A 25,196-nucleotide genomic window follows, 5' to 3' on the forward strand; every position below is an offset into this window, starting at 1 on the left:
TCTCATATATTAACTCTCTATATACGCGATACAGGAACTGGCCGAATCCCCACTCAAGGAACTGATACGCGTCTCTTGATGGCGAGGGGGCCGTCATAGGGTCACGAGCACGTCGAGAGCACGCTGGTTACACCGTAAACCGCTTGAAACGTTCACCTGTCCTCGTTCGGCCGACACCCGTTTCGTTCAAAGACCATCGATATACTAGAAGGATGCTAGGGTACACGGAAAGGATACACGGGCGCACGCTTCCGGGTTTGGTCGTCCGCCTATAGCCGGACCAATTGTCGAGACTCGTGGATCGACCGATTGGCTGGATACGTTTTAACGCGGCTTCGAGTAACGGCATCGAGAGATTAAATTCCTGGGCGTATAGGGAGGAAAGGTGTGGTTAAAGATCTTTGGAGAGTTTGCGAGGTTAAAGCAGCTTACGGGCGCTGGACGCGTTGCGATGCAAGTATCAAGTGATGGGTTTGAAGTGTACTAGTTCCAGCGCGTTGTACGAGTGAACTTAAACCCATCACTCAAATTAATGCAACACGTGTTAATATATTTAAGTTTCTTAATCTGAGATTCTGAGGGATTTTTTGGAATGTAAAGATACTTGTATATATTGAAATGATACAAAATGGTATAAAATATTGTTTTAATAATTTTAAAAATATATTTTAACTATTCTGTAGATTTTTTAAGAGTTTGAGAAATTTTTTATAGTATTATATATGTTGTTGATTGATTTATGAATTTTTGAAGATTCATATAAGAGATTATGCGAATCAAAAAATTTGAGAATCTGAAATATAAAAAATTTGAAAATTCAAAAATTTAATCTGGAAATTAAGTGAAACAGTTGCGTGTTTGTACGTACGTTTTCAGAGAGAAAGAGGTCAGTCTCGACGATTTTAACGAACCTCAAGCGTAATTAGGAGATGTATTGTTCGATCTGAATGCGAGGGGGGATCGCGTGACCCGTGACGACCAGCGTGGTTTGCTTGGTCTGCGTGAAAACTGAGACTGATGCGCGTTCCCGCTGGAAAATCCGTGGCCACAACGATTACAATGGGGAAGGGAAGCTAATTAGATCGGAAGATTGCTCTTTTCCCGGGATTGAATTGCAGATAAGAAAAAGATTGGAAAGGAGGAAGCACGATATCCTTGAATGCTATGCAATTATAGTTCTGAGACATGCATTCTTCTATACTCTTGCAGAATTTTTAATGCCTCCAATTTTGAACTTATTAAATTTTCACACTTCAGATCCTAGGTTTTTCAATTGTATAATTGTCAAATATTTCCAAATTTTCTGTTTCACGATTTTCTCGAAATCTCAAATTCGGCCACAAACAATCGAAAATTTTATTAATAATACTTTAAAAAAATTAATACAACTTCAAAATTTTTAAATTGTAGATCTCCAATTCTATAGTTTTCAGTTTTCAAATTTTCAGATTCCTTATTCCACAATTTATTACACTAAAATTCTCAAAATTCAAAAAAAATTCTAAATTTCGAATATTATATATTGACACACAGATCGAAAACAGATCACATATTAAAAAATTAATAACACTTGGACGACACAGTATCAGTAATTCATTGTAATCCATTCGTATTAAGAACAATTCTTCTTTTGACCAAAGTTCGCCAATTATATTGCTATTCACACATTCGAGTTCACACATGCGATAAAATGCCTTGGCGACCGTTTAAATATTGGAAGACGATCGACAAGGGGGAAATTTTGCACCCAGTTTCCCAGGATCGTAACAGAATCCATACTTTCTTATCGACAGGAATCCTGATGTTGCGTGGCACGATCGATTTCCACTTTGCGGCTTCGTTCTTTTTTTTATCCAACCAGACCGGTTATCGTTGGATCCATGAATGGAAATCAAAAGAAAGGAAGATCACATTTAGTTAGAGTGTTTTGAATATTTGAGATTTTAGAAAATTTTTTTAAACAATTCTAGAAGTCTCGAAACTCGTAGATTTAGATCTTGAAGATTTTTGAAAGTTTCATATCGTTAAACATAAGAAATTTAATGAAATTCTAGAAAGCCTTGAAGCCCTCTAAAAAAACTAAGAAACCTTAGAAACTTTGGAAATTTCGTAACTCTTTCGTAACAAGTTATTTCTACCCTAACCTAATATAACCTAACTTTGAAAGAATACGTCACACTTTGAAAAAGTTGAAAACTTAGAGATAGACTAAACTTTTCTTCCTCCACTTCAATTCTCCACTTTCGATTCCCTCCTTACGTAACAGCAGCCATTGAACTTTCGATCATCCTTGAACTCTTCTCGATTCACTAGCACTCGCATCGAATAGCACGAAGGAAGCGGAAAATCGGGCGAGTAGATGGCGCGTGCACCACGGCCAAGGCCGCGTGGAAAAACCAGTCACGCCTGAGAGGAATTGGACGCTCTAGGAGAAGACAGTGATTAATGGGGGCAAGAGGAGGGAAGAAATTAAACGGCGCGCCTCTCGTGGCCGCTTGTCGAACGAGAAAAAGGGAGAGGGCGCGCTTAATCGAGCTAATTTAACCTATGAATATCGTGGATCTCTGGGTACGCGTTTCAATTGACGCGTTGGAATCATTGCCACTGATTGAACAATTCTAAATACGATATGAATTATGATGTTTTAATATTTTGCTCCTTTTTTTCCTTTCTTTTTTTAAATGCTTTAAGTTTCTTAATATTTTAGAATTTTTTTCCAAAATTAATTCATTTTGTATGTATATCATATCAGCTACGTTTTATTGAATATCCTCTTAAATATGCATAATTTCCACCAATTTATTCCTCCAAAGTTATGACAAAAAAAATATATGTAATAACGATAAAAATATAAGAAAATATACAAAGATATAAAAACACATTCCTGAGAGAGAATACTATTCCTCAGAAAACTTTAATTAACGACATTATTCGTTTCAAAACGAGCATGGAAGGATGAAACAGAGGGAAGGTCTGTTTCTGAATGTTCGCGGTCCGTTGAGTTTCCAGTCCCAGTTAAAAGTGGGCGGAACGAAGGAGATTGTTCCTTTTTCCTCCTCATTTTTTCCAGGCGAAAAAATAAAATTCATTCGGATTCGAGACGCGGAACGATCGATAACGAAATTCGCCGGGACGCACTCATAAATAATGTTGATTTTCCGGCAGAGTAAACAGAGAGATGTAATCAGCGCGATAGTTTCACGGCGGCGTGCACTCTGAAAACGATTCCCACGTTCGTAACGCGTCGCGGCTCCGCTCGTCGTGATTTCCGCGAGATTTCGACCGACCCCCTCCGTGTCTTTCTCTTTCGTGTTAATTAATCGAAGGAAGTCCTGTGCAACGACCGTTCGCGGCTCTTCCTGTCCACGACCGACTTGGTTCAAGAATAGTAAAAGAATTAGGAAAATATGACGACTCGAAGATTCTCAAGAATAAAATTTGTAAAATGAAACGCGAGGAAATTTTCGAAAATTGGAGGAAGAATTGGAATTTGAAAAAAATGCAATAGCTGAGGAGTGAAATTTAGTAAAAAAAAATTTTCGATCCGAAAATTGCCAAAAAATCGAACTTTGCAAAAAAGAGATGAAATTTTCAAAGGCGAAAATGTGACGAATTAAAATTTTCAAAATCGAAAATGCAACAATTATTAAAAATCGAAATTTAAAAAGCAAAATAGAAAGATTCGAAGATAAGTAAATTATTGAAATTGCAGATTGGAAAATAAGATTAACAAATCGAAAATGCAATATAAAAATGCAATTCAATTCGAAAATTCATCTCCAAATGTAGAAATGTAATTTGGATAATGTGTGCTTTCGACGAAAATCGAATCAGCCAATTTTCTGAATTTCGCGCCAATATTCTTATTATCTCCAGGGAACGATATATCATAGTTAGAATTTCGATAGATAATTAACCTAACATAATTTCCCTAGAATTCCTCTTCACAGATAAAATCGAATTTTATTTAAATTCCACGTTTCTTTTTATGTATAAATCCCACTTTATTTCAAACATCAATCTATCTATTACCAACAAATTCCATTAAAAATTTTCTCGACAAACTAATAAATATAATACTAGTAAATTCTATAGAGGTTATACGCTCGATCAAATACGCTTCGTTTAATTATCCTTGGTCAAAAGTTGGCGCAATGCCGGAGGAGTTTTATGGGCAGTCCCCTCCACTGTCCTCACGCTCATTAAACGCCGCCTTAATTTCGTTGGCCATGGGACAGGACGGTAGGCGAAGCGAAATTATCCTCGGACAAGCGTATATATCTGGAGGCGATGCGACTCTAATTAAATCCGTCGCGCATCGTGTGTGGAGGACGAAGGAGACACAACGAGGTCGAATTGAAGGAGAAGAAAAAAGGTGTCCATTGTATCTCGACGAACGCGTGTCCCGACGAAGAAAAAGCGATTCGCCTGTTTTCGATTCTATGGAGAAACGGAGGAGCGAGAAAATTGCTTTGGTTATGGTTAATAGCAACGTGTCAGAGGAATCGCGCGGTTGGTTATCTTTGAATAGAGTCCATTCTTTCTTTCCTTTTTCTTAAGCATAAAATAAAATTTTATCAATTCTAAGATATCGTAAAAATGACGGATAAATTTTACTCGTAATTGAATATAAGATCTCCATCAACGAGTTTCATTTTCAGTTAAGTGAATATCCATTGTGCGATAATATACCGTTGAACTCGCTTCTCCATTTATTTGTTTTATTTTATGCAGTACAATAACTTTATTGGCACTTATATTCTTAATTCAATAATTTTTACATTTTATATTTAAACAAAGATTGATATTGCTGTGTATTCCAGAAACATTTATTGATATTTTGTCAACGACAATCGAAGTTGTCATTTCCATAATATACGATATGTTAGTATTCGTATATATAAAGCATGACCGATTGTATTTCTGGTAAAGAAGAGACCTGCACCTTAATATACCATTAGAGTGCGACAAATATGAACTTTTACACAGATGGTATACCGAAACAAATATGTGACGAATACACAGTTTCCAATAATTGGAATTGACGATGGTGGGGATATCGACCTTGAATGACAGAATATCTCGACATAAGTGATATAAAGAAGGGTATGTTGGACGAAAATAATAATCGAACGATCGTGTAGAACGAAAGAGGAAGGCAGCGGTGGTTTGAGTGGCGAGCTCAGAGGCTAATTAATAGTTCCGGGAACGGGCAAGAGGTGAGGAGAAAGGATCGCAGGATTGCGAGTGGGGAGAGGGAGAGAAAGAGGGGCGAAGGACGGAATGCGGGACATGTGGCGCGCATCCGCGTGCCTCCGGCCTGCGAACAGGGTGCGATTTTCTGGTGAATGCGGGAATAGGTGTTAGAGGCCAAAGCCGTAATCGTTACATCTATCGTATTCTAGTAAAATTTTTGATATTTTATTCGAAGACGAATGATAATTAATCTTAATTTTAAGTAAAACGATAATACTTGGACAAAAATGAAGAAAATATTTTTGCTGATGTAAGGGTGAAAGTCCATTTGAGAATAAATGTTATTAATTATATACATAATTCTACTAAAACGATAAGATTGAAACTACTTGAGGATAAAAGATACTTACAGAATTTTACAAATAAATAAAATTTAATTTTGTAAAATTGATATTGATCTAAAAAATAATCAAAAAGGGATATAGATATAAATTGCAATTAAATTGGATGTTTCTCTTTCGATCTTGGAATAATCAGTTTGGAAGAGACGCGGCAAGAATTCATCGTTTAGATGCTTGGCGATCTCTTGCCCGGACATGGGTGTATGGTTTGTTTGCTCGGCTTTTTGCCCCGGTATAATAGGAAAACCGCAGAGTGATGTTCCCTCGGGAATCACTCACGCCGGCTGCAGTCCTTATAATGCAAGATCAAGGTCAATCTCAAGTACGTCTTGCAATCTGTTAATTGATTAATCTCATTTATCCAAATGATTTTTTTTAAATTAAATAAAACAATATTTTCCAAAGCAACTTTCACAAGAATTGTAAATCTGCAATTAGATATTATTACTTCTTCATTTTCTTTTTCTTCACAAATATAGCTTTATGAATAATGCATTACTTTTTTGAATGTAGAAATAAAAAGATTTATTTAACCAATGATTACTATCATTCGAAATCAATGTTACCATATTGATTTTATTGAAAATAAAATTAAAAATAAAAATTCTTTCTTTTCTTGCAATTTAACAAATTAATCGACCTCTTGAACTTATTCCAATATCTCCATTCCAAGATATCATTCGTTCCAAATGTCACGATAAGGATAATCTTTATCTTTTAATTATTGGTATGATTATTCAATAAGACTAGATTTTAATGAAACGTTTCCCGTTTCAATTCGATATCTGTCTTTCACTCGCACCTTCCTTTTCCATTTGCGGAATGATTAATACGGGCAGTAAAGGACCGAGAATTCGCTGGTTTCCTACTGCGACCACCTACGGTTCCCCTTTTTTCCTGCATCCTGCGCCATCCAAGGCCACTTCATCTTCCTTTTCGACGTGCCACTATTTTGTTTCCTGTCTTCCGTAGCACGCTTCCGTTCATTTTCAGTGCTTTTTACTTGGAATTGCATTTTTCGAATATTATCAGTGGAATTATTTTAAGGATATTGACAGAGATTTAGAACTTTGGAAGACTTATGTGGTAGTTTAGAAATAGTTACACTCAAGTATTCATTCGTGAAAAATATTCTCTGAAAAATTTAAAAAATTTTTATTTTCAATTATATTTGCATATTTAAATCTTTATAATTCATAAATTCGTACACGATCAATAATATTATTCGACGATAATAACTGAATTCAAACCAATTTTTTTAAAAAATATAAATATTGATAATATTTTAAAAAGATTAAACTGGACTAAAAATAAAATTATTAAAATTAAAAAATTGTATCGTTAATATTATCAATCTAACCTCTAAGTTAACCTATGATAAGTATAAAAATTTGTTTGTGAACTGCACATCACTATCACAATGATAATAATCATTTTACACATTTATGTATTATTTATTAGATTATCGTGTATAGAAGTAATATTTTTATACAAAAGAAATTAACCTAAAAAAAGAATTGATTAGCAATTCAATAAATATCACTTATAAACTTTTGGCACATGCGCATAAAAATATTCATCACTGTTATAGGTTAAGTTAAGTAAATCCGTTTTTTTCAATTCATTTCGATCCATTCTCGCTTATATACTTTCCTCGTTCGAAAGATTCCTCCCCGTTATTTTATTCTTCATTAATTCTCTTTTCGCTTCGACATAAAAGAAAAAGAGAGGAAGAAAAAAAAAAGGAGCACGCAGCTTGTCACGGCCTCTGTTGATTAATTAATACGCGACCGATTACCGATTCGACGTGCTATTAGCAGTAAATCCCGCATCAGTCCCTATTATCGGGGTCCGGCTGATGTACGATCGGCCCGCTCGTTTAAACGATCGAAACAGGGTCCAGGGACGGAAATCCGAACTAGTCGACACTCTATGTTACGACACAACTCTGATATATCTGTTAATTAGTTCTAAGATCAGCCACCGATTTATACCGTATTTCTTCACTTTCGAATACCATATATATATTCCCGAGAAATCGAAATGTTATCTTCGAAAAAGATATTAACGAGCCACGTGATGTGGAAAGATCGATGAAAGATTATATTTTGTTGAAAAGCATTGAAATTTTTTTACTTTTTTTTGGTAATAAAATTTTATTTGGAGATACATATGTAATGAATAAATTTTTTTAAATAAAATTCGATACGACATTCGAATCGAAAATTAGAAATTCTAATGGCGGGATGAAATAAATTTTTAATGGAATAAAAATCGTTTTGGATTTTATTGTTTTGCAATTATTTTTGTGCAAATTCAAAATGACTGTGCATATTAATGATGATAACTCGTATGCAAATGGATACTATATATTTTTTGGAAAAAAAATTTGATACTATAAGATACAAAATTTTTATAACAAATATCTTTATTCTTGTCGAATATTGTTAAAGCAAAAATAAAAGCTTGTAATAAAAATTAAGTATAAACAAATACGATTACTTCAGAATGAATAAAACTGAATATTCTCATTGATATCTTACATATAATAATGAATAAAAATAAAATAAAATAAAATCTCGACTATTCTAGTTTTTTTCTTCTGCACGAAATTGCATAAATTGCATTAAATATTCCAATCAGAAAAACGGATCGTAAAGCGATACTACGAATATTCTAAAAAACTCGAAATTATTTCGCAACATTTTGCAACATCAATATTAAGATTCCGCTTCCGGTTTTATACGATTGCTATTATGCTCAATATATAATTATCGACTATAAGCACAATCTTCCAGTCATTTCGTAATGCTGTGTTCACTATACATTTCATTTCTCATAGAAATCAATCTGAATTGCCAGTCAATACAGAATCTGAATTGAATTTATCGTATAATTAAATCGACGGACTAGAAAGTAGATTTCGATCCAGAAGTCGTTGTTGTGGGGCACATAGAGGAAAATTGGCCCCAGCAGCCAACAATGGGACAGTATAGAATCGCGGAAAGAAATGTAGGAACGTAATTATTACTCATGGCTCAGGTCGTTAACCGAGAGCAATAAACCCGGTTGCAGCTAATGCACCGGTGTAATTCCCCGGCTGTTGCATTGGTTGGTAATTCAACTGGCAAAAACCAACGATTCCACCGATATGGATAATAATAAGGTCTTGGTAAGAAGCTTTTGCGGCAAGAAGAATACGTACACGCGGTCAAAGTGATCGCCACACCAATTTTAGTAATGAAAAGTTTGATTTTTTCAGTGGAATACTATTCGTGTATTGTGGAACTTTCATTATTTTGATTTAGAATATATACAAATAAACTGAGAACTTTCATTACTTGGAAATACGAATTCCTAAAATTATGTCTGTAAAAGCTTATTTTTTTCTTCTTCTAAATATCTTCAATATTTTCACTGGAACGTTGTACAACTCTGTGGATATTATGAAACTTTTATTATTCAATTTAAATGCGAATATACGAATAATAGGAAAACTTTTAGGATTACCTGGAGATACGATTATGAGTAGAAGTTGACTTCAAAATTTCAAAATACTCGGATACCAGTATATAGTAAAAGTTCTGTTCGATTACTCGAGTAGCAAAAGATACCTCGATACCTCATCTCCAACAGTGCTCTAACGAAGCATTAACTTTTACGTATTCCTACAATAAAAAAAATTTTCCATCGTCAAAATGCAACCATGCAAGAAAACACCCAAGTATTCACCGATTAGTAAAGCAATCTCAAATCTCTCCCCTGTATCCCCGGCTTCGGTTCCCAATTAGAAACCCTAGGAGGCAGCAGCCACGAGTCGGTTCATCCTTGGTGCAAATAAGCTCTTCCATCTTTCTCCTTCTCTCTACCCATACGTGGCGTGTCGTTCGGATGCTAGAAACACGTGCAACATCCGCCACGATTGCACACACGTCGCTGGTAGTCGTAATAATAAAGCATCCGCGAAGTTGGAGCGCGAGCTACACGGCTTGGTAATAAGTTCCTGGTTTACGGTTCATCGGCAGGTTATCCTGGGGCTGGATCGACCTACCGGCCGACTGAAATCACCGGTGGCCACGTATCGCCTCTCTGATTATTTCTCTCTCTTTCTCTTTCGAGTCGATCCGTTTCGTTTCGATCATCCTTTCACCGGGGGCGTGGTGGCCGCCATATCCACCGTGGTGCAACCGTAATTACACTGGCTGCGAAACAACGTAAACCAACGACCGATGGGTGATTAGATTGGCAGGATGTTAGGTGGAGATGAGATTGGTAATAGCGATGTCTTGATACGTCTTATTTGGAAATATTAAAATCGGTCGAATTAATCCCTCAGAAGAATTTAGTTTCATATCGATTGAAATTTCAAACTTGTTACGTGGAATTCAGGAACTGAAAGAAATTTTAGGTTAGAATTTTATTCGAATCGAATTAAAATGTTAAATTAACTTTTCGTAAATGGAATTCAGTGTGTATTGAAAATTTGGAATTGTAAATGTGTTATGAGAAATTCAAGAATTGAAAAAATATTTTAGATTACATCTTATTTCTTATAGAGAAGAGTTCTTATAGAGAAGAATTCTTCTCTTCGAGCATTCGAATCGACCGAAATCATGAATTCTCTCTAGAAATAGGCTCCATGTAAATGAAAAGTTTAGAATTGTGAATATATTATGTAGAATTCAAGAACTAAAAAAGATTTTAAGTTCTTCTGTGGCCACTCGAACTAACTAAAATTATTAGGTTAATCCAACTCTTCCAACTTTTAGAAAATCCAACTCCATATATATATATTGATTAAAACTTTGAAACAGTAAACGTGTTATAGAACTGAAAGAAATTTTAGATTAGAATTGTGTTCAAGTCACTCAAATCGAAGAATTGAAAAAAATGTTAGGTTAAAATTCTATTTTTCTATTTTGATCTCTCGAATCGATCGAAATCTTAATTAAAAAAAATTCATCCATGTATCGATTGAAAGTTTAAAATTGGGAAAATATATAACGTAGAATTCAAAAGTACAAAAAATTAGAAATTTATTACCTCATAAAACGATTAAGAAAATAATTCCAATCTTTAGAATATACTCAATACATTTTTTTCGTAGAATATCTGCAATGATATTGGGTCAATTGGCCTCTCTAGAACTACCGATAATCGGAGAACGAAGAAAGAACGATAGTCCGATAATCACTGCAATTTTTGTTACCGCGGGGATTTAAATTAGCCCCGGGTATACATGTTTTTGCGACAGAATTGCCTCGTGCCTATTATATCGTTAGACCAGATATTCTCCACGTTCAATTATCCTCTACGAGGCTCTGAATCGACCAATGATTACGAAACTCAACTCTTTGTCTGTTACCACGCTTCTACAGTAAATCGTAATCGATGTTGAAAACTAGATGCACGTTTTCTCGAAGAACGAATAATAGCCTCGCGAATTTATTAAGATTTCGTTTCATCATTTTTTATTTATTATTAATTATCGAAGAAAATTATATTACCTTGTAGATGATATCTTACGACACAAAATGGCTGCCAAAAGTGAAAAAATATCGTCAACGTTATTAAAATAATATATCAAGATTGGAAAAGTCATTAATTATCGAAAAATATCAGAAAGAATATAATTTATGTAGTATAATCCTAGAGTATAATTTTTCTTTCTTTTGTAATTCTTCGAACAGCTTAGAGCAACATTATATACATTCACTGAATTCATTATATACACACATTGAATTCTCACTTTATTTTATAAATTTGGTTAAATTTTTCTTACCAAATTGAACCGCGAGAGAGCGTTACATGTCCTAGTTTGACATGCGTATATTACTTACATACAATAGATAAGTCGATTGCATATCCTATATATCCTCAATAATTCAAATATATAATTCTAATACATTCAATCGAAAATTCAATGAATTTTTAAATCCTTATATCAAATTTTTAATAAAATGTTCAAACTGTTATCATTAACTCGAGATATATATATTCTCTAGAGGTCGTCCATTCGGATATCATTACGATAGAACAATCGTCTCATAAATAACGGAACATTCAAACAGATCGCACGAGTCAATCTGACCAACGCAACAACAGTTTCGAACTTAACCACAATGATCTCCACACCCTCACGGATGAACGCTCATTCACCCGTCGATCCCGAAGCTTCTCTTACAATGCACGTGCACAGCCTCTAGCTCTCAGCGGACGCAGCAACGACGTAAGAAGGAAAGACGAGACGAAGGATAGAGCGAAGAACGAGAGAAGAACAGAGCGAGTGTTTCTCGGGCAAATATAATATACGAGTACGCGAAGACCCCAGGGAGTAACGTCCACTGTACCTTAGACCATAATCTTGGCTGGAAGATGGCACCACACCCATGGGGGGTCGCAGAATACGTTGTGGACTGTGCACGAACCACTTCCAACGAGCACTAGCCACCTTTCACTTCCAACTATTACTCCACGCGGGTGGATTCTCTGTGCATAGTTTATTTCTCGATTTAACAATCGTTGGTGATCGCCTTTGTCCAAGGAACTTGCTACCGTAAAATATTCGAGAGTAAAGATATAGGTTAGGTTAAATTAGATTTAGACAATCTGAAATTCTAAACTTTAAAAATATTGATCGAAGGTTATAAAAATTAAAAATTATTAAATAATTTAAATATTTCTATTCCAGATAAATTTTTTTAATTATATTATTATTATATTTGAATTTACGAATCTTCTAAGGTAAATCACTGTAAGATAATATACACGAGGAAACGGAGGAGTCATTATGATGAATTCTACAGAACCTGTTACGATCTTGGCGGGAATGCGGCCAGGACACCGCGAAACGAGAACATTTATGACAATGCCGGGAATGAGATTCGTCTCACGAATTATTATGACACGGTCTAGGTTATCTCGGTCCACATACTATGCATAAAGCACAATCGAAACAGAAGGAAAGTTAATCCAGTTCTCTTTTTTAAATCCAAACATTTCATCTTTATAATACTTTTCATTTATAATTAGACAAAATTAGATATTAATAAATTATGCATTTATGCATAATTTAAATATACAAAAATGTACATGATACACAAAAAGATATTCCAAATATAATAAATATTATTAATTTATTATATTGAAGAATTATCTTGAAGAAATTATATTGAAGAATATAGCAGATTTTTACTTAAGCTTTGTTTTTTAATATTTATACAAATATTTTATATTTATCAATTTCAAAATTGCTATTTTTAAACTTCACTCGTGGAATATTATGAAAAAACGATTTCCAAATCAAATTTTTATTTCATTCTAGGCAATCTTTCTTAAAATTCATGATCTATCGTAATACAATTCATCGGGGAATCGTTCAAAAATCGTTCGAGGAGAGGCTCGAACGAAATTACAGACTTTCAATGGAGCCAATCTCGATCGCCTGGCAGTTTGAAAAAATTAAAAAGCGTCCAGAGAAAAAGAAAAGAAGGATGTTCGTAAGCCACGAGGACTTAAGTGGGTTACCAAGCTTGTTATCGATACCCGAGCTCGGCGTTCGATCGACTTTCAAGGGTGGTTCTCTTTGCAACGATACTGGTTCGACCGGATCGTAAGAAGGCTGAATGAAGAGGACCTCGGAGGAGAGTAGGGCTGAAAAACACGGAATACGGAGAAGATAGAGAAAGAGAGAGAGAGGTCTTTATATCCATGGTGTCCGCAGAACAATGTCCATTCACTCGAAAATGGGATCCAGTCTGATCTCTGCTTCGAATATCCTCCCGATTAAAGGGGAATAGAAAGACGAAACACGTCGATTCCTCTTTGCTTCCTAAAGTGTAAAAGTACGTTTTTTTCGATTATTTAAAATTTTTATCTTCAAATTGAACTTATTGTCCATATTAGTGTTCTTAAGTTATTGTCTATGTATTCATTTTGAAATTATTTTTTCAGCGTTGGGATGTTGCCTGAAAATGAAATTTTCAAGATTATCTTGAATATATAAGTTATAAGTACTTTTACTCTACTCTACTTGTTCTCAAATTGGCATACGTACTTCAAATTTACATAATAGATTGCCTCTATATGATTTAAAAAAAAGCAATAATAGATGTATGGATTTAATTTCTTAATATGCTTATAATGAAGCAAGTGAAAGTAATATAAATGACGTGCAATTACTTTTCTTTCTTATAGATTCAATAATTTTTTAAAACAATTTTCCAGTGATTCTCGATTAAATTCTAAACTCATCATTAACGATTCTCACTTGACAGTGATTGCTTAGAGAGATTCTTGCTTGCACACTAGATAAATTATAGTTCCAAGATGAAAATGATAGAGGGATATTCTAATTAGTGATTATGTAAGACTGTTCATCTTGGATACAATTTTCGAAGGAAGAAAAGTTGGAAAAATGAAAAGAGTTTAAGCTATTAGGGGACTAACGAGCCTGGTGACTCGAGTAGAAATCAGAGAAAGAGATATCTGGCTGCCGGTTGATGAATGGCCGAGATCATTCCTTATAAGAAACGCTTAATCTCCTCTGGAGGCAGAAACGGGTCCTCTCGCAAGATTTATCGTTTCATCTCGCCTCTACCGGTTTCGATTTCGTTTCCGTTTACACGATCCACCGATCGAACGATCAAAATTCTTCTGGAAAATATTAAAATTTTCGATTATTACTTTCGAATTATTAATCTTTTAATTTTCATTTCACGGCTAAATTGCGAAGATTTTAATTTTCTTTCTCCTCTTTTTTTCTGACCAGATATCGAAGAAGAAAAATATCAAAGAAGAATGCAAAATAACGAAAAAGGTTATGGATTACAGTATAAGTTAGAATCAATAAAAGTAAGTAAAATTATACAACAATTTCTATAACTATTTTATTCTTTAAATTATAACCTAATTTCATGAAAAATATCTTCCACCTATCGGAATCTAAGAAAAAAAAATACTAGTCCGCAATTGGTTGATAATTGTGACGTATTTCGAAACATAACCAATCAAAATCCTTTGCGCATTGCACATCACAAATTGTTTTCTTTTAAACGAATAAGGAATAAACATAACCAAGATCGATCGTATTATCGTTAATTCCAAACATGAGAATAAGTACGCAAGATTTCTTTTTTTTATATTTTTTATTTATTTTTTTTAATGTTGACGAGATATTCTTTTTATTTCTGCCTTATTCTTTTTTTCAGGAACAGGAAAAAGAATTAATGGGCTTATAGGCATGACAATGTGACGAGATAAGATCAGAGGCCCCATTTTACTTGTCCTGGAGACCGCACCGGCGATCATATCACGCGAAATCGCATCGTGTATCTCTGGCGAGAGAGTCTCTTCGGTAAGACAGGCCTTTTATCGATTTTTGATCGCGACTTTGTGGCAGGGAGTTTATAAGCGTCACAGTCTCTTCAGACAGATACTGTGCAGACTCGAGGCATCTAGTAAGTAAGTAAGTACTCGAGACTGCGGCCTTTCTAATCGAGATATCGAATGTTCCAGGGAGGAAAGATCGAGTGGGCTTTGATCGGATTCGATGAGTCTCGTGCGATTAATATTAGGTCATCCTATGTGTATAGCAATAATGCAGTAAATATATCAAAGACTGATATTAGGTCATATATAAACGATATAATAAATATCGAAGACTCGTATGATTAATATAGTAAGTATAGTAATATAAGTACATAAATTAGATAAAATAATAATGATGAGTCTCGTACAGTTGATATTAGATCATCCCATGAATATAATATAGTGTATATTAGATCATGTAAGTAGTAAGACATAGATTTGATAAAATAATAGTGATGAATCTCGTATAATATCAGGTTTTATAAATAATATAATATAGTATTTATAACAAGTTTCCTGTAATTAATATTAGATTCTATAAATAGTACATATAAAGATACATTTGTTGTTATCTTTTTATTCATAATGTTAATTTATATAATTACTTTTCAAGTGATTGGCAAGGAAAGGAAAGAGAAACTAATATGAGAAATCCAGAAACTCGAGCATTTCTTCAAAACAGAACACTGTATCCCTTAACTGTCGCGAGGAAAATGGATTTTACAGATGGCAATGAAAAGATGCAAAAATTTTAAACCATCTTGAAAAATATATAGCAAATTGACTGAAAAAAGGTATGATCACGAAAGAAAACACAGGAACTACAAAATATTACATTTTTTAGATTAAATTTTTTCTCAAGTCCAATTATAAATTTATCAAAAATCAAAAATTCGTTGAAAATTCATTAATTTCGTATTCGTAATCGGAGGAAGACAAATTTATGAGAGAAAAGAAGAAAAAGAAGAAGAAAATGACCCTCCTTCTCCATTTTCTTCGAACTCACCCCCTAAGGGAAGACAGTGGATTCGGTTTAAGCTTGCAAACTGGAAAATACGGCTACAATGCGGCGGCTGCTTCCTCCCAGATGCATAAATTCGATAAGACCGGTAGATAGTGACGTAACTCGTTTCCTTGCTCGCATCCAAGCAAGAAAACGCGCAACAAATTTTCTCTCTGAGTGCAACCCCAAACCCAGAAACGAAAGCAATAACTTTTCCCTCCAATTTCTTTTCCCCCTACGTTCTCAGACGCTAAATATTCTTCCCAAATTTTTGCAAATTTAATGAATTTTTTTTATTTTCCAATTTATCTCTGAAATTTGTAAAAATATATCAAACATTTTTTATTTTTTAAATCTTCTGTTTATTGAACTTTCCACTTTCTCTGTAACGAATTTTTCACTCCTCGAGTTTTTCTTTACTGAATTTTTCACCTTTTCAATCAAGTTTTCCATACATTTAACAAAAGTGTATCAAACATTTCCCACTTGTCAAATTTCTCTACTCTTTTCCTTCCCCTTCTCTTAAATTTCTCAAGCATCGAATATTTTCTTTCCTTTCTACCGATTTCTCTGCCAATTCTCTCCCCTCCCCCCAACTTTCACGTTTCTTCTATGTCCCTGGAGAATCCCAAGGAGAGAGAGACCTCCCGCCGCGCACGAAAAAAGGGAATTTCACGCCTCTATCCTTTGACGGCGGGTAAAAAAGGAAACGGTTACTCATTACCGCCTCCATTCACCGTCACTCGGATTGAGGGAGGTCTCCGCGAAACGATCGTCGCTGTCACCAATCACGAAAATGGAAGAAATTCCTCCGGTTACGAGGCGAACGTCTCGCGCAAGAAACGACGCGAAAAAACTTGTTGTTTTCGTTCGTACACGATTCCAATACATCGAACCAAGCTTGCACTCGAACGATAAAGGAAGGAAGGGACAAATTCTCGATCGATCTTCCCAGATTTTACAATTTTTTTATGATTCTTGCTTCGAAAAGTAAAATTGTTTGTAGTTTTTGTATTCTTAACCTCATTTTCGATCGTGTCGCGAATCTGAATTTGTCAAATTACATAAATCAAAACTTAGAATCTCGAAAGTGTCCATTTTCAAATCTATTATCAACTTTTATCAACTTACAGAATTGATAAAATTTAAAAATTTGGAAAAATTGTCAAATTTCCTAGATTCTAAAAGTCATCCTTAATTAACCAACTCGATAGGTTGCCCCGTTAATCCGATAGGTGGCCCTCTCGCGTCTCTCTCTCGAAATATCGAAGAAAAAGTAAGTTCAGTTTAGGAACTGGTTCGTAATTCGAACTGAAAAACTCACCGGCCGCTTCGAGGGCTCCGGACCCTGCCTGATGATCTCCAAGGGTGCCGGTATCGAGGGCCTGCCCAGGTACCAGTCCTCCCGTGGATTGTAGTTGTCCAGAAGCTTGAGCAGGCGTGGCACGTTCACGTAATTATCATCGTCGAAGTGGCAGAACCACCTGCAACCGAGCCAACGTTCAATCTATAATGTTCCTTCGCGCATGGATATGGATATGGATATGGATATGAATAGAAAGTTTGAGCTAGAAAACTTGAAGTCAACGAAAGGAATTACATTTAGAGTATAAATTGCGAGTATAATTATTTGGCGAAACTTGGAAGCGTGCGTGGAAAGAAGATAAAATAATAAGGAATGAATGTATTATAATTTTTGTTTCGAGATTAGAAGAAAAATTATTATTATTATTATTATTATTATTATTATTATTTTATATATACATATACAATTGAAAATTTCGTGTATGGTGGCAATACGTGTGAAAATTTGTAAATGTAATTTTGTTCCAAGATTTATTTATTTTTATAAATATATATATATATAGAGGAAATTGTTATTCAAAGTGAAAAATTAAAAGTATGTAAAATGTATAATTTCTTTTAAGACAATATTATTATTATAGTTTAAAGAGAACTTTGAAACTTAACCTTAAATTGAAGTTCAAGAATACATCGAAACGATATATCTACTTTAACCAACATTCGAGTTTTAACCGATTGTAAAAGGGATGAACAATAAAATCTTTTTTCCATATGCATAAAGATCGAACGTTATCTCAAAACAACCGATCCAACAATTATCCCATTCGTTCGTTCGATAAGGAAGCAGCGATCCATAGAAACGAAATAAAAAGAAGAAGAAGAGAAAGAAAAGAGGAAAGGAATAATCTCGAGATGTATCTTATCATTTGCAAAGTGGCTGACATCGAAATGCAATCGCGAACAACCGTTTCTCGGAAGAGAACGAGCGAGAGAAGCGAATGATAGGCGAAATAAAATCTTCGTCTCTAAGAGTTGCGCGGCCATTAGCGCTACCGGGTGGCCAATCTTCTCGATACGTACCTGCCGCCATCGTTAAACACGTCTGGATTCCAACTTAATGGAGTGCAAAGATGCCAATTGCCAATCTCGTATGCGTTAGATCTAAATGATATTTTTCTTTTTTTTTTCTTTTTTTTTTTTCGTTTATGTAGATTTTTATGTTTCCTCTATTCACGATAATGTGATAACGAGATTTGATAAAAATTTTCCATTTCAAGATTTCATGACTCTTAGAACTTCTTTAAATTTTTATCCTTATCAAAATTGAGCATTGTTTTCTCCGGATTTTTTCATCTTTCAAAAAAAATCTTATATTTTTTTAAGTTCGCTACAAATTCCCCAAATCGCTCGAATTCCCTATGCTTCTCACCTTCGAGCAAAAGTTACTAGAAATCGATCGGTAAAGTACTTTCCACCGCTCGAATGAAAGATTCGATTCGATCAAATTCGATAGGGTCGATCATTAGTATCGATATCGATATTGGAATAATTCGAGCATCGATTCATCATTCGAATTGTACGCTATACATCGACTAAATTGGCTCGATCTCTATTGATTCTCTAATCGTCTCTCTCGAATGGGCTCTCGGTTCCGCGCAGAGGGTGGCTCGTTTTAGACCCGGTCGGTATTTAATTAAATCTGGCGTTTAGAATTTTTACGAGTTCCTCGAGAGGGATAGGCATCAAAGAGGCCGAAGTGTCGAAACTCACAGCACGATATCTCCACCTTATCCTACGAGTTTTAATTAGAGATTATCTCCGTCTTACAAACCATCTTTTTTTCTTTTTTTTTTTAAATTTTAATTGATTGAGAATTAATAATGTTCGTAACGGTATTTCTCTATGGTTAAGTGTAATTTAAAATTTGCACTTATTCGATTATTTTGTATTTAATAAAGAAAATGTGGAAGTACATTGACGATATTTGTGTAATAAAATTTTTTCTTACTTTTATGGAATCTAATATCTTGCTCATTATAAAATTCTCCATACTCGAAACATATATTATTACAACATTTATTCCGTTTCTATTTAATCTTTTTAAAACTTGCATCAATGAATTTATAGAACGAGATGAAAATGCTAAAACACAAAAGATGTGGTAAATATATATACAGTGTGTCCCAAAAGTGTTGGAACATTCTTTAAACCGGATGGGATGTAATTTCAAACAATATTTTCCTTTGGAAAAATTTTCGTCGTCGCGATATAATTTTTTTACCGATAAAAAAAATATATATTTTTTTAAAGATAAATTGTTTGAATTTCACGCTCGATCGTAGCCAACACTATCGCCGTATTAAACTACGCGACTGGTTATCGCCAATATCCAATATTAATGTATTATCCGAACACTTTTACGACATATATTACACGCATTACACGTAAAAATTACACGAGATATAATAACAATCTTTCAAAATATATTTTATATGTATAATAATTTAAAAACTGCTTACAACGCTATTTCCCCGAAGAATAGTAATCTTAATTCGTCCATCTTAACTCCCCATTAATTTTCTCCTTCACACAATCCTCCTTTCACCATTAATAATTACGTACAATAACAATATTTCGACAAATAATATTATATTTAAAAACTTTGTGTAACAATTTCCCCGAAGAATTAAATTATATCGTACGTAATCTTTCTGATCGACGATCGATAACAACAGTAACAGAAGGAATTAACACTTACCTCGCGGTGTATAAACGAGAGACGCGTGTAAATTTATTTATCGATTTTCGACGCGAACAGAGACGAAGAATCGGGCGGATATTTATCAAGCGTTATGAACGATATTAAACGGTGCCCGACGGTTCAAAATTCATGCGCGCGCACCCGTACCCGCGATCTGCATATATATTAACGGCTGGAGAGGGGGAAGCGAGGGAATAAAGGTGCGAAGACCCATTCGTTTTTATCCGACCCGACATCGAGAGACCCTCTTTCGTGTTTTTAACGGGTTGTTGATGAAATAATGGGGCGATTCCTCGAGGAGATTGCGTTTTATATATATATATGTAAGATGGAGGCAAATTTTTCTTCGAACGTTTATCGTAATATACGTAATTGTTCGTTCGATTATTGATGGTGAAAGGAAGAAATAGTTAAGGAAAGTTACTGTATTGAAATACCTATTCTTCGAGAAAATTTCGTTATATCGAATTTTTAAATATATAATATATTATGTATTAAAAAATTGTTATTATCATGTATCTTTAACTATTAACAGTTAAAGAGTAGAGAGAGATTTGAACAATTTTAAAAATTTCTAAAAATCGAAGAATCTACTAAAAAAAGAAAATGGAAAAGAAAATGGGAAGAGGCCTTGAAACGGAATCGAGCGAGCGGCGTGCGTGCGCGCGCGGGCAACGAGGCGGCAAATTGGCATCGAGAGCCGGGGCTTAATGAGTGGTGGGTGTGCCTGGTCCGTTAATTGCCGTGTAAAACGGCCACGGGAGCCGTCCAAAGCGAGCCAAACTTGACCGATTTATATATTATCTCGCGCCCATTCCCTGAATGCCGCCTTCAATCTTCAAAAATTCTTAAACTTGTTAAAATACACGATTTATCGAGCTTTTTTTTTTTTCGAGATATCGATTTATTTTCCTCTTTCCGAGAGAGCGTGGAATTTTTCGTTAGTGAAGTTTTGTTAACCGAGAAACTCGTGTAGGGATGGCTGTAAACGAGCAACGAGTAATCGAAATAATTTGATCGTTACAAATATTGAGAGTCACATACAACTTTGAAACTTTTATTATTTACCAGTTTTATTTTCTCGTTATTAGTGGAAATATCCAAGAGTTGAAAAATCTCGAATTTGATTTATACATATTTTCTTTATCTCGCCTTTGTGCAATTATTGTGTTTCCAAGTTTGTATATATTTTCCAAAATAATTTTTCCAATCGAAATTCCATCTCCATTGTACGATATATTGCTTTTTTGAATTTTCAAATTTATCGTGGCCGACATAATTTTCATCTCCTAATTAAAGTTAATTCAAGTAGTCGTGCATATTTTTCAAAAATAATTTTTCCAATCATTTATGAAACGACCCCGTGGGAAGCTTGACGAATTTCGAAAGAAAGCGAAAGAAAGAAAAGTTTTAAGGGCGTCCGGTTTTTTTTCGTCGGAGCGCAAATCGGTCAAACTTTCACGACATTTACGATCGCAATTAGTCGTGTACCGCGCACGAAAGTCGAAACATCTCCTCACGAACGTTTAACGACACCGATTTAACGGGGACCGGGTTCTCGAGGCGCGAAGATAAACAGGACCGACACCTGCTTTCGTTTCTGCCAATTATCTCTCCGCCTCTCCATCTCTCCCGGTGACAAGAAATCTCCGCGTGGAAACTCGTCTCCTTCTGCATCCGCTAAAAAGAATTTTTAAGAAATCTTTTTTCACTCCATTCTTTGTTTTTTCGAATAGAACTTTCGAGTAGATTTGTCTCTTGCAAAATAAATTTAAAAATTCAAATTCGAAAAAACGATTAAAACATTTTTACATGAAATATATCCATTTGAAGAAAATAATCTTTAATCTTCACTGAAAATTCAAATTTAAACGATCAAACTAATCAATTTTACACAGAATGTTCATTTCAAAAAAAAATTAATGTAAAACTTTCACAAAAAATATTACATGTTTATTACATGTCAATTGATATATCAAAAAATATACATATAATTGCATTTGGAAAATAAAATAATTAGAAAAATCAAATTAAAATAACTAATCATTTATATATATATATATATATATATATATGTATCTTTCGAGAGAATAATCCAATTGTTCCAAATTCTATCGCAACTTAACCTCAACTTTTCGTCGTTCTTCAATTCACTTCCTTCTGGTACGTTCCGTGATCGTCGCGTGTCGGAAAAGTCGAGGGGGACTTCGATGGGAATCGACTCGAGAACAATTCCCAGAAAAATGGCAGAGGGTGGCCACCCCTATCCAACGTTAGCACGTGTCCCGTGCACGCGTCTTGCCCCTTCAAACGGCCGTTGACACGCGTCGTTAACGCGCAAACGTTCCCACGATACTCTGGATCCATGGCTTCTCGACAGCCACATATCGTGTCGTACATATCGAAACGATACGCGTGCGTATGAAGCACGTAGAGAGAGAAAGAGAGAGAGAGAGAGAGAGAGAGAGAGAGGGAGGGAGGGAGAGGGAGGGAGAAGAGTTGCTCGAGAAACGTTCTCTTTCCATTTCGATTTTCTGATCGACGTCTTCCTTCTCCAAGAAGAATTTGTGATATATTCATAATATATCGAGTATACTCGATTGATTGAGTACAATCAACGAATACTTGGTTGAAAGAAAAATTTTCAAGTATTTGAATCTAATGTGAATAATAGACAAATGAATTGTTAGTATTAGTTTTTATTGGAAGCAAGATTAATAAGAATAAAATCTTATAGCTAAGGCGATACTGATAAAAATGAGGCTTGGTTCGTGCAACAACGATCGGTTTCGAGAAATTACAGATGGTCGAGCGAGATAGATCGGCTGGTTAATTTACTCGAGTGTGCATTCGTAACGGCGGATAGCTTTTACGCGCGGAGGTGGCGACCTCGCCACGGATCACGATTTAATCCGCGCGAGTCGTGATCGCCACGCCCGTCTCGATCGCGCGGCACACGTCAGCCATGACCTTTTCGATACCTGGCAGGAATTGACCGATAACTCGTGCTTGTTCGTTCTATATCCCTCGAATAATTTGTTTTCAAGTTTAAGGCTTTGAAAGATTTCTTCCGTGTAAAGAATCGTCGAAGAAGAAAGATCCATGAATTATTATTTTTCGTTGTTTAGAAGAATAGCATATATTTTGCTGAAAAATTGAAAGATTTAAATTCGAAGAATTTTGCCATTTGTCAAATAATTTTCATTATAATCGTTTTTTAAAATATTGAAATTATATTGAAATTAAAATCAAAAAATCAAAAAGTCAAAGAATCGTGAATTTAAAAAAAAAAATTCTCATTCCGAGCGATTGAAAATTGGTTGTATTGCAGTGAACGACCGCGGCTGTATCGTCGCAAAATTTTGCGCTCTCTGACTCTTCTCTCCTCTGAGAACACGTAAGCAAGGATGAAAAGAAATAAAGAAATAAAGAAAAAGAAAAAAAGAAGAAGAAACGAAGAGAGGCGGAGGATCGGCAATTTTCTCTACGTGTAATTTCACCTGTTGCGCGCATCCGGCGAATCCGATCGTTCGCCTCGATTCGTAAAGGTAAACCAACCGTCTCGAATATAATCTCGCTCCATTATCGCCAGCTACCGATTCGATACTCGATTCGTGCTCTTCCCACTAAGTATTATTTTGTCATCCTTCCACCATCGAACAACATTTCGAACGAATATACACAAATGTATATTTTGAGGTTAGATTTGATTCACATCGAATAAACGAATAAATAAAATTCATTCGATTCGTGCTCTTCCCATTAAATACTATTTTGTCATCCTTCCACCATCGAACAACATTTCGAACGAATATACACAAATGTATATTTTGAGGTTAGATTTGATTCACATCGAATAAACGAATAAATAAAATTCATTTTGTGCTTTTCCCACTAAGTACTATTTTATCATCCTTCCACCATCGAACAACATTTCGAACGAATATACACAAATGTATATTTTGAGGTTAGATTTGATTCACATCGAATAAACGAATAAATAAAATTCATTTTGTGCTTTTCCCACTAAGTACTATTTTGTCATCCTTCCACCATCGAACAACATTTCGAACGAATATACACAAATGTATATTTTGAGGTTAGATTCACATCGAATAAACGAATAAATAAAATTCATTCGATTCGTGCTCTTCCCAATAAATACTATTTTGTCATCCTTCCACCATCGAACAACATTTCGAACGAATATACACAAATGTATATTTTGAGGTTAGATTCACATCACAATAAATGAATAAATAAAATTCACTCGTGTTGCAAGGAAAAAAGGTTAGATTACGTTATGATATTTCGTAAAATTATTTCGAACGTGATTGCTTTGAGATTTGTGAAAAGGTGGAGGGTAATATATTACGGATAGGAGGAAAGAGGAAGAGGGAAGGCGGTAACATCTTGCAGACGGGCCAGTGGTCGATTAGTCACCCGATACAGGTGCGGCCAGTTCAGAGCGGAAGCATCGCTTTATCGACGAAGTTGTAACGAACCTGATCTCGTCGCTTATCGTCGATTTCCTCTCTCCTTCTTCCTTCCTTTCCTTAAAAACATCCTTCGAAATTATTACAATTTCAAATATTCAATTTTAACAGGAAATTTTGAGAAAAATTAAATCGTATATCTCTCTCGCTTTAATACACATGAATATTTTCATTTTTTAAGTAATTCGTTCAGAAAGCTTGAAAGAATCATTTACTAAATGGTGTAATACATTCGATTGAATTTACAAAACGAAAGATTATATCTTTCTTTAACCCAACTTAACCTAATCTAATCTAATCGTTTAATCTAAAATCAACGGAAAATTAAAAATTTCTTTCCTTTTACATCTGAATGTTGCATATTTTCGATATTAAAAATAATCGTATTGTTAAAAATTATAAAAAGTTTCAAAGATTTAATACTTATCTTTCGATTAAATGACAGGTTAAAACTTAACCTAATCTCGTTTTCAAACATATCTAATCTAACGAAACATAACCTAATCGTAAAATTTCACGATACCTGAATAAATGGATATTAAAAATGTAGTGAAATTCCGAAAATCAAGCGAGTCTATCGAGAGGAAGTGTGCACACCTCGAGCGTTGTTTATCGAATAAAACGAGCACGAGATGAAGACCGGCCCAGAGCTTTCGAAAGGGAGT

The 25,196-nt window shown here is 34.7% G+C and overlaps 1 protein-coding gene and 1 long non-coding RNA gene across 2 annotated transcripts in view; one reads left to right on the forward strand and one right to left on the reverse strand.

Moving 5' to 3' along the window:
* LOC551501 (fringe glycosyltransferase) overlaps positions 1-25,196 on the reverse strand; it is a 66,455-nt gene that overhangs the window by 23,084 nt on the left and 18,175 nt on the right. The window contains exon 5 of the mRNA XM_623895.6: positions 17,294-17,453. Within this exon, the coding sequence (XP_623898.4) occupies positions 17,294-17,453 (160 nt within the window). The remainder of the gene's footprint in view (positions 1-17,293; positions 17,454-25,196) is intronic.
* LOC107965256 lies at positions 14,297-17,287 on the forward strand. Its single transcript, XR_001704996.2, has 3 exons — positions 14,297-14,714; positions 14,807-15,276; positions 15,580-17,287. It is a non-coding gene; the product is annotated as an uncharacterized LOC107965256 (long non-coding RNA).

The sequence above is a fragment of the Apis mellifera genome, linkage group LG11 (assembly GCF_003254395.2).
Source record: "Apis mellifera strain DH4 linkage group LG11, Amel_HAv3.1, whole genome shotgun sequence".
Taxonomy (NCBI): Eukaryota; Metazoa; Arthropoda; class Insecta; order Hymenoptera; family Apidae; genus Apis; species Apis mellifera.